The sequence below is a fragment of the Ziziphus jujuba genome, chromosome 2 (assembly GCF_031755915.1).
Source record: "Ziziphus jujuba cultivar Dongzao chromosome 2, ASM3175591v1".
In the NCBI taxonomy this organism is placed as follows: Eukaryota; Viridiplantae; Streptophyta; class Magnoliopsida; order Rosales; family Rhamnaceae; genus Ziziphus; species Ziziphus jujuba.
In genome coordinates this window covers 18,836,602-18,847,993 of record NC_083380.1, presented here as the reverse complement: position 1 = coordinate 18,847,993, position 11,392 = coordinate 18,836,602, and the positions used below count along the sequence as shown (strand labels likewise).

General features: G+C 29.3%; 1 protein-coding gene across 1 annotated transcript; it reads right to left on the bottom strand.

Moving 5' to 3' along the window:
- Nucleotides 1-3,681: 3,681 nt before the first annotated feature.
- On the bottom strand, nucleotides 3,682-8,393 carry LOC107418956 (beta-glucosidase 24). The gene is made up of 14 exons (XM_048474198.2): nucleotides 8,248-8,393; nucleotides 7,894-7,961; nucleotides 7,744-7,813; nucleotides 7,541-7,599; nucleotides 7,071-7,146; nucleotides 6,820-6,897; nucleotides 6,649-6,736; nucleotides 6,240-6,501; nucleotides 6,018-6,133; nucleotides 5,207-5,421; nucleotides 5,016-5,047; nucleotides 4,733-4,838; nucleotides 4,547-4,655; nucleotides 3,682-3,973 (listed from the first exon to the last, which is right to left on the bottom strand). The coding sequence occupies exons 1-14, from the start codon at nucleotides 8,354-8,356 to the stop codon at nucleotides 3,802-3,804; spliced, it is 1,560 nt and encodes a 519-aa protein (XP_048330155.2). The 5' UTR covers nucleotides 8,357-8,393; the 3' UTR covers nucleotides 3,682-3,801.
- Nucleotides 8,394-11,392: the final 2,999 nt, after the last annotated feature.

Below are 11,392 nucleotides of genomic sequence, written 5' to 3'. Positions count from 1 at the left end.
AAATAGAAATTTTGATATTTGTATAAATATTATACGAACTAGGATCCTTTGCTTGTTTTTTTCATGCTTGTTTATGCTTTACTTTGAATCTCAACCATTGATTGTCAATCTAATGGATAAGATTAAGCCATTTTATCATCAAAAATAATTAAAAAGATAAATAAATTCAGTTTAAACTTGTGTTCAAATATGTTTGAAGTATTTAAAACAAAAAAAAAAAAAAAACGAAAAAAGCATAGACAAGTATAAATGAAAACCAAATAAAGGATCCAAGTTTACATTATAAGTTAGATAAATATTTGAACATAGATGAAAATTGAAAGATATGCATGAAATACATTATTTACAAAGTCAATCATCAGAGAATAATAGTAATGCATAGAGTCGACCAATATCATGCGATGATTATCATCAAAGATAGCCACATTTAATACAAAGTCCATATAGTTAGCATATTAACAATTAGATGAAAAATCATCATGGAAATGTGTTTTTTAGTAATTATTTATAACATTTCACATCTCAAAATAGAAATAAAGACGAGACTAAAAAATTTGAACCATCAAAGAGTTATATGTGGTATGAAGATGGCATTTACGAAATAAAATATAATTGTAATAATTGTTTTATATATTTTAATTAATAAATATTTTAAAAATATGTATTTTTTTTCCCATATTTTTATGAATAATAGTATATTTATGACTATTGATGTTTACTATAAATCAAAAAATTAACATAAATATAATATCCATTCAATATTTTTGCAATTTTTATAATTAGTTTGACAATTAATTGAGCAAATAAGCTAATCCTAATGTTTCAATAAAAATTTCTATCAATTTTTATAATTTTTTATAAGTTTTTATTGATACTCGATAAATTATTGATATTTTGATGAATTTTTCCTTATTTTAAACCCTAGATATTTCCATTAATATTGAAATTTTGAACATTAGTTGCCAGTTATGTATTTAGGTCTTACATTGGGTGGAAATTCTCTTTTCATGGAGTTTTGAAATCTAATGATAGGGAAGATGTTAAAAAGCTAAATAGGGAAAAAGACTTTTTTACAAGGTGAAAACGAATTGTTTGTCATTCATTATGTTTTGGAAATTGTTCCCATATACCACTATATGTACAATTTAAGAATACAAAATTTAATTATTAAAATTTTAGAAAAATTGATAAGCAAGTTCTTATTCGATGGTTGACTAGACTAGCAAAATTTTACATAATATGAATCCATGCGCTATTATCAGTGTTCATTTACCTTAGTAAGGTCACATCTATAACAATGCCAACATGATAAGATAAGTTGACTAATAGGTTAGTAAAAGTGAAACATAATAACAACCCATTAACATGTTAAAAAGGATATTTTAATACTATAACTTTATACTTATTAAATATCTATTATTTATTGATATTTTTCAATATTATTAATATCATGATTTATAAATATAATTATTTTTATTATTTTTTTACTACTAAACATTAATTAAGTATAATTTTGTATTTGATTATTTTCATTTCAATATTTTTTTCTATAATTTTTTATTTTATTTAAAAATATTTTTTTATTTTATTGAAAAATAAAATTATATTATAATTGAACTTTACAGGCTGTAACTAGGTTATACAATAATTTAATAAATGAGTTTAGGTTTACATGTTACAACATGAAAGCTTAATAGATTGTGTTTGTGTGAAAAATTTTGATATGAACATGTCATAATATGACACATTGTTGGATCTGCATGTAATAGTGAGGAAGAGTTCATAATTTAGTACATTGGAACATGGTTGTAAAGAATAAGTAAGGAGATGATTTAGGATTGGATTTTGAAAAAGAAAAATTTTGCTTTATAGGAAAATAGTTTTGGAGATTTCCTTTGGAATAAAATTCTTTGTGGGGCATCCTAATGGTCATTAAAAAAAATTGGTTTACAACCTAATGGCTGGGATTCAAAATTGGACGGAAGGTCTTACTATTTATGTTATTATAAATTGTTAATTACCTTGGAATATTTATTTTCAAATATGTGTTATATTCTTTTTTGGGAAGCAAAGTTAAACCAAAACCTATAGATATGATGTGATATTGAGCTGATTGCTTTACCCAAACATGCATTAAATCAACAAAAGTTTCAACGTTTCATGAAATATTTTCCATATTAATGATCTTATATATCTCACTAACTTTATTGCAATATAATTATATGCACAATCAGGCTAAAATCAGGTTCTTAATATCAGGATTAGTATTAAAACTTCATTTTCTAGTCCTTAAATTGAATAAAAGTTGAGATTTAAAATTACATTTATTAATTATCATGTCCCAATATGGTTTACTTTCCCTAATTAGAATTTTAACATATCATTAAGTCCATATTTTATTGTTTTGAATTTTAAACTCTATCTCATCCACACAGGTTCTTCTATTGAAGTAGTTCCCTTTCTTCTATGTGAGGTGGGGCATACCTAAAGCATAACCTAGATAGAATGGGGAGCGTGGTCCTAATACAGTTTCCACCTTGACGTAATCAAAGGGTTAATAAAAGAAGACATGAGGGTTGAGATTTAAAATTATATTTATTAATCATCGTGTTCCAAAATGGTTTAAATTTCCTAAGTAGGGTTTTAATATGCCACTAATTTCATATTTTACCATTTTTGAATTTTAAATCCTAGCACTTAATACGATCTAATAGCTAATAAAGGAAGATCTGATATTAAAAATATCATATTGTCATCATGGGAGCCTAACTAATATATATATATATATATATATATAGTTAGTCTCTCATTAAGACTACTTAATGGATTTTCCATCAGGACCTCTATAATCAGCACTTGAATCTCCTCAAGAGCTGAGATTTAAAAATGAATTTGAAATTTATATAAGTTCTGACAAAATACACTTTACCCTTCTAAGATTTTAGTATTTCACTAATCTCATATAAACCCCAAATGCATATTTAAATCTCAGCTATTGAAAAGATTCAATGGCTGATAAAGAAGGTTCTAATAGAAAATTTGTTAAGGCGTCGTGGTGAGAGACTAACCATATATGTATATATCAATATACAGTAAGACTTTTCTATAACAATATCTTACAATGGAATAACTTCCATCTAGTCATAAACTATTATGGTCCTAGCTTTGAATAGTTATAAATAAGAACAAACTCCACATTATAATAAGCTATAAGTTCTTAAGTTTTGTTTTAAAAAATTTTACCTCCATATAATGGTAATTATTTGTATATTGCAAAACATATATGGTTTGTTTTATTAACATGACATAAAATATTTATATAAAGTTGTTTGGAGCATTAATTTATTTTTTAGAATTGCTGCAACATTTATGAACTTTTATAATAACTTGTTAGCATAGATACCTTTTTGTAGAAGCTAAAATATTATCGCTTTTCAAAATTGTATTTAATTGTTAAATTAAACTATTAAAATATTATCGCTTTTATAATAACTTATTGAAGAGGATACACTAGACAATGGAACTTTTAACTACATATCCTCTAAATTATAACTTTTTCATAGTTATAAATTAAATTGTTTCTAGTAATGTGACTGTAAAGAGGTTTTACTGTAGTATCAAATATATATATATATATATATATATATATATATATATATATATATATTTCTATTAAAAACTGATCAAACTGCAAAGCAACGTATTTATTTTTTCCTTCCTCCATTTAATCATTTCTTTTAAATTTTTGTACAAGGCACTGCATTACAAAAGGAACCTTCAAAGAAAAGTTTAATTGGAGGTTTAATTACTGCTGAGGAAGCTTTCGAGCCACTTAGCAGAATTTTTAGGTACGCGATCGAGGTTTTTTTTGTAATCAATGTAGTAAAGACCAAATCTTGGTACATAGCCCTCCCCCCATTCAAAATCGTCAAATAGAGCCCAATAGAAATATCCTTTTACATTTACACCATTCCTGTACACAAAGATAAAACCTCTTAACATATTGCTTACGGTGTAAAGCATAATATTTAGTTGCATGGAAATTTGTTCTTCTTTATAGGAATAAGATATTAGCTTGAGTGTTAATCTTTGAACTTGAAAGATCAATAAAGAAGAGATAAAAAAAAAAAAATAAATAAATAAATAAAAATAAATAAATAAACTGCAAACAGAAAAAGTACTCGAGTAGGTTTAGATAGATATGTATGTATGTATACGAGGGTCAGAAATGCACACGCATGGTTTTTGCTAACTAATTCGAAATACAACATAAGAATCATAACAGTTATCAAATTTATATATTATATGAAAAATGTAATTTGTCATGGTAGTCACTATAACTAGTGGACACACTTAATTAACCGATTGATTTTATGGATTTAATTTCTCATATATAATTTGAGATTAAAAAAACCAATTAATAATTTCTAAATTAGTTGTCGGTCCACCAATGATCATGACCAATAAAACTTATGCTTTGTTGAGAGATGTAAAGATATAATATTTAAGTTGACACAAATTTGGAAGTGCTCGACATTTGACTTACTCCATTGCTTGAAGAAGATAGTACAAATGTGATTTTATACTACTAATTCGATGTTCGTCTTTTAAGGCCTCCTTGAGTGTACGGTTTTCAACATTTGCCTCCGTGATCCCTATAAGGTTATATTTGCATGAGATAAATTTACCATGGTATTGAAGTTGAAGGTCAACAAAAATATTTAATCCTAACCATTTTCAGTGATGTATATAGTAGGGTGTTGATATTTTTGCTGCATGAACTCTAAAAGTTTTTGCAATCCTTGTGGATAATAGTAAATAAAATCGCTTCCTTCGGGCTGCAAGTTCAAGAATCCCAAATAATGGTTATTGTTAAACGAATATACAAATTCATAAAGTACTACTTATAATGAATGAATCAAATATTTCTTAAATAGACGATATATTAATGTTAACAAATAATTTTACTTTTAAAAAAACCTTCAATAGAAATATGTTTAACTTAACTATCTTACCTTAGGACCTATAAGAACTCCATCTCTTTCGGCTACAACAAACACAATGTCAAAAAAAAAAAAATGTAGTAAGATATAGAAAACATAAATGTACTTGTTGGAATGGATAATCATATATGCCTTTTTGTAATAAATTAGATAGAAAAAAGTTTGGTTAACAGAATAAAAAATAAATAAAAGAGTTGATTTACCTGTAACATCTGCTAAATAGTCTGTTGAATAACGAGGCAATCCTTCTGATTTTTTGATATTTTTAGCATATCTTGCAGTGTAGTAATTAATGCCAAGAAAATCAAAAGAGCCTTTGACCAAATTCTTTTGCTCTTCAGTAAAAGTGGGCAATCTTTCTTTCACCAAATCTCGCATACTCTTTGGATAATCACCATACACTAATGGTTCTACATACCTTAATAAAGAAATATTACATTAAACATTGTATGATTTTTTGTAGTATAGAAATATAAATGTGTGTGTGTATATATATATATATATATATAAGATAAAGTTATGGTGCGGACCATTCACATACGGATCTGCATTAAAGCCGACGTTCTTTTGAAAAAGCATTGGGCTTTTCAATTACACAAACACAGCAAAATCAATATATATATTTTTTTTTAAATGTCCGTTTTGGTACGGATCCACATGCAGACAGTCAGCACTTAAACCCTGTTCTTTATCTATATATATATATATATATATATATAGAAAACTATAAGATCACTCAAATCTTGATCAAAAGTAATTGAATGTTGACATGTTATTGTATTCAAAATGAAAGACATACATAAGACACGATAATCTATTAAATAAATGCTAAGACGGCGTTTCAATAATATAGCTAAGAAAATTGTGTATGTAAATATCTTTCTTAACATATCAAATAATTTTGTTCACGCGTTTTTTAATGACTGAGATTGTCTCTTGATATAAGTTATTTTCGTATTGTTCATAAAATTTGCAGATGCATATTTTGGAATATCAACTTAGTTGTATACTAACCATCCCAAAGTGAAGTCTAAAACTCTTTCTGCAGCTGCAATGTCATCAGGTGAATCTGAATAAGGCTCAACAAATTGTCCCACATTGGTGATTCCTATTTGTCCTCCTTGCTGTTTCTGAAAAGATTAATAAACCGATTAGATTCTTTTTTTTCCCCCTCCTATACTAAAACAAAACATACGGAATTTAAATTTATAAATTATATTTGAAACTTGAAATTACTTGAAACTTTTCTCTGTAGATTTGAACAGCTTCGGCATGGGCAAGAAGAATATTGTGACTCACGATGTATGGTTCAGTGGATGAATTACCTGCTACACATGGACCGGCTGGCCCTGCAGGTGGTGAACATCTGCCCGGTGCTGAAGTTCCTAAGTCATAACCAGTAAAGGCAATAATATATGCCTCATTCACTGTAATCCAATTTTTCACTCTATCTCCAAATGCTTTAAAGCAAATTTCACAATAATCCTTAAAATCATTCCTGAATTTTAAAAAAAAAAGGGGGAAAAAAAGAAAAAGAAAGAAAAAAATTAGGGATGCAATAGTAAAATCACATTGACTATAATTTTGAGTTCCAGAAAAACTTTGTATTTAAAAAAATAAAAAAACAATGGAATGGGGTTCTTACACAACCCTGGAACTAAGAAAGCCTCCATATTTGTCTTGTAAGGCTTGCGGAAAGTCGAAGTGGAACAAAGTTACGAAAGGTGTGATGCCTACAAAAAATAGTAATGCTAAGAAATACAAATAACATAAAATACTATGCATGATTATTAAAACGTTGACTTTCCTGACTTACCATGTTTTATCAACTCATCAATGAGGTTGTTGTAGTGATCAATACCCTCTTGGTTTACTCCACCACTCACTGATCCCTCTAAACGTTTAAAAATTTATAATAAGGAAGAGGATTAACAAGAATTATAATATAAAGTTATTCCTACAGTTATTAAAAAAATATTTTGTATCATTTATTTCTTTGCTTCTGAAGAGAAAGAAGGTATGTATAGACTTATGGAAGCCAAATAATGTTAACTACTCAGAACGTACGAGGAAGGATTCTGGTCCAAGAGATTGAAAACCTATAATACTTTACTCCAAGCTTTTCCAAAATGAGCACATCTTCCTACAAATACAAACATTTGCATGGTAAAATATATGGAAATTACATGTTTATCTTATAGTAGGTACATTTATATATATAACCAGATTCAAATCAAATTTTTAATATTAGAACTAATATAGAATTTCATTTTTTAGTCTTTGAATTGAATCAAAAATTAAAATTTAAAATTATATTTGATAATTATTGGGTTTTAACAATTTTTATTTCTTTAAATAGAGTTTTAATATGTTATTAAACCTATAATAAATTGTTTTTTAAATTTAAATTCTAACATTTAATATAATTTAAGAACTAATAATGTTAAACTTAATGTAATTAGGTTATCGTAATGTGAGCTTTGACTATATATATATATATATATATATATGCATTTATTATTATTATCTCTACTCACCTTGTATCTATTATACGAATCCAGTGCTGTTGAAAAATTACTTTTGTCCTTCACTTTTTCTAAGTTAAAAATTAAAAAAAAAAAAAAAGTCAAAAAGAAAATTAGTGTCACAAAAAGAAAACAATTAATAAAATTAGAAAGAAAAATATCTATGATTAGTCGTCCATTACCAAAGATAAAAAAATGTTATGAGAATAATAAACCTGGAAATTTTTTAATAAATTCATCCCAAATGCTCGGTCCTCTTCCTCCCTTATTGGTCGATCCTTCTATCTGCAATATTTATATATATGTTGGTAGTCTATAATCTATTCTGGACCATGTTCATATTGCGCTTACAAAAATGAAATTACCTGTGCTGCTGCGGTAGCAACGCCTAATGCGAAATCGTTTGGAAAGTCTGATTTTTTAATGTCAATACCTAAAGTTCATAGAAAAGTGATATAAGATAATCATGTTAGAAAAGTAGTAGCAATGATAGACCAATGTAATGATTAAATCCAAACTACAAAAGTTATTCTATATTAAAAGGTAAAACACATTTTAGTAGCTCAAAAAGTTAAATTTTCAAAATGAATTTTTTAGATTGTAGGCAATTAATTAACAAATGGCCATGTTGAAACGTTGCCAATAAATAATTGTAATAAAAAGCATATGTTGAATCTAAAACAGTAAAAGTATGTAATAATGGTGTTGAATATTTATACATTGATCCTTATGATCAGCATATGATGAATTGATTAAAGCAACCACAAAAAGGAATAGAGATCCCTGTATGACTCTTGACGATGAAGGCGGTAAAGACCCCATAACCATAGTTGAAAGTAGATTAACGCATACATGCTTCCTCAAATCAAATACACTACTATATAGATAGTGTTTATTTCTAAAGATGGGAGATGAACCTTTCAAATGCCAACGTTGCCACCCCATAACCTAACAGAAATCCTACTAATTATAACCTTACGGGTAAAGTTGCTACACATCGAGCATATTTTATGATTCAAACCAGCCAGGGTGATTTTCTTTTTCTTAGGTATACCTTAAATTAGACATACGGGATTAAAACTCAAAATTATTGTTTGTTTTACAAATATGCTATACTCGAGAGATTCGGTCAAAAGTGGTTAATTGGAATATTCACGCAAGCTAAATTTTATGGCATAGTCATCATTCATCATAACTTGGAAACTAATTTCTTTCTCTTTGCAAAATATCTTAGAATTTCCTATTTTTAAATCTCGTATATTTCGGCCTTTATTTTTAATAAAGAATGGATAGCGGCCCTTGTGGAATATTCATCTTCTCAGATCTTGAATTAGAATGTTCCAGCCTCGAGCTAAAATAAATAAATAAATAAACAAATAAAAAATTTGTTCGTTGCATGCCTTTAAATTTATATATCCTCAATCTTTAAAGAAACAGGTTTAGTCTTGCTAACTCATACTGGTATAGCTTTAAAATTTTGGACCTATGCTTTTACTACTGCATAGACTCCCTGCTTCACTTTAAAATTTCAATTAACTTCTGAAAAATTATTATTATTTCAAAAAGCTCCAAATTTAGAAAAATTATGAATTTTTGGCTGTTGCGTCATCTTTAGTTAAAACCATATAATGCATAAGTTCTGGTTCCCTTCTAGACCGTGTACTTTGCTTAGATACTCAAAACTCAAAGTGGGTGTCTGTGTTGTGATCCCCATCAGGATAAAGTACTCTTGGAACCAAGGCACGTTAAATTTGTTTAAAATGTTTCTCCATTCAAGTCTCACACTCACGCACCTTGTATAGAACTCCCATTTCTGTTCAATACTCCTCCTAGATCTAATCCTCAAGATTTGTCTTTTATTCCATCTCCACATGATTTGTCTGTTCAATACTCCTCCTAGGGTTTCCACTCCAAGTCACCCCTTATCATCTGATAAGATCACAACTCAATCTCAAACACCTCTACCTTCTCCATCAATATCACCTTATGGTCTCACACGTGCAACCTTTACTGATCAAGAAGCGCTGCAGCTATCAACCGTGGGTGTAAGTCTGACTCTCAATCTAATCTGTTGGCTTCTCCTCTATCAAATGGGAATGACATGCCACAGCAACGCATTAACCAAATGAGTACCCAAGCTCAAAATAATATCTTTAGGCCAAAGAAATTTCCCGAGTGTCATGTAGCAACTAAACATCCCCCCTCTCAAATCGCCAAACTGGAAAGAAGAAATCATTTTTTAATATGAAGCTTGCTGAGAAACAACAAATGGGAATTAGTACCTGAAGCTTCCTCTAAAAATCTAGTTGGTAGTACATGGGTATTCCGAATTAAATGCAACTCTGATGGCTACATCAAAAGGTACAAAGAATGTCTTGTTGTATGATAGGTTTAAAATATTGTGATTTATTACTTTTTTTTTTTTTTTTTTCTGCTGAGAAATTAGCCGTTTTATAAACAAAAAAAGACGAGAAAACCAAAAATAGAAGGCTTGTAACAGGATTAGCAGTTAGCAAGGAAGCCTCTCTCCTGATCCATAATTGTTGGCTGTCTTAATAGTTAGAACCCATGATGGAATAAAAAACGCAACAAAATATATACCTTGCAGCAGCTCTCTGATTCACGTGAAGAATGAATATCACATAAAGATACAAATTTCAATAAGCACTTGTTGTGGAATTCAGAGAACTAAGAACAAAAATAGCAAAGAACACACAACACAATTTAACGAGGTTCGGCCAAAGAATGCCTACATCCTCGTGCTCAGGTTCTCTGAGCTTCTGCTATTTTATTATCTGTTGAGGAGATTACAAGCTTGCAGGTTCTACAATGGTGATTTACACAGAGAACACCCAAGAAAGACCAACCCGTTAGCCCCTTTTACACCCTCTCTCAGATTATTCACAAAGTTTCACAAAGAAACTTCAATTACCCTTACAGAACTCTTTCAGGAATTGAAACAACAAAGAAAGAACAGATCTCTCTCTCACAAACCCAGAAAAACGACTCACAAAGAAGGTTCTGCAACTCTGAATTTTCTACTCTCTACGAAGAAGAAAAAGAAGAAGTTAGAATCTGGTGTATATTAAACAGCCTTTTAACTCCCTGTTATAACCAACCTAACCACTGCACCTAAACGCTGCCGTTCCATCCTCTTCTTTCTTTATTTGAGAGCACCAGTTCAATCACTAAAGCACAGCTGAACTCTATTTCCTCAGCTCTTGAGGATTAATTCATCACATTTCTCCACCTAATCCTCAAGAGCTTAAATATAGCAGAAACTTTAAGAACCATCCTTATAAACTTCACCTTGTTCCACATTAACCTACCCTAACTCCGAGCAAGGTTTTACATGATTTAAACCTGCTCATAGGTAGGGCTTTAGTTCCCATATCTATGGGATTGAGCTCAGTTGGTATTTTCTCCAACACAAATCCTTTCCTCTCCACCATATCACGAATAAAGTGATATTTAATCTGAATATGTTTCCATCTCTCATGAAACACAGGATTTTTGCAAAGATTTATAGCACTTTGGCTGTCTGAATAAAGCACAACAGTCTTGTTAAACACACCAAGTTCTAATAGCAATCCCTTGATCCAAATAACTTCTTTAGCAGCTTCAGTTACTGCCATATACTCAGCCTCTGTAGTTGATAAAGCCACCACTGCTTGTAAATGTGACTTCCAGCTTACACAATTTCCACAAACAGTAAATGCATAAGCAGAAATTGATTTTCTCTTGTCTCGATCTCCAGCATAGTCAGCATCTATGTAACCAAGCAGCTCAACTCTATCTTGATTGCCTTTAAACAACAACCCTTCATTCATAGTGAACTTCAAGTATCTTATGAGCCACTTCACA

Bases quoted from the DNA above. Each gene is read 5' to 3' on its own strand.
- LOC107418956 (XM_048474198.2), bottom strand. From the start codon at position 8,356: ATGGTTATGGGGTCTTTACCGCCTTCATCGTCAAGAGTCATACAGGGA. The intron at 7,814-7,893 runs GTAATTTCATTT...TAAATATTGCAG, and splicing joins TTGCTACCGCAGCAGCACAG to ATAGAAGGATCGACCAATAA. The intron at 5,422-6,017 runs GTTAGTATACAA...TTCTTTATTAAG, and splicing joins TTAGACTTCACTTTGGGATG to GTATGTAGAACCATTAGTGT.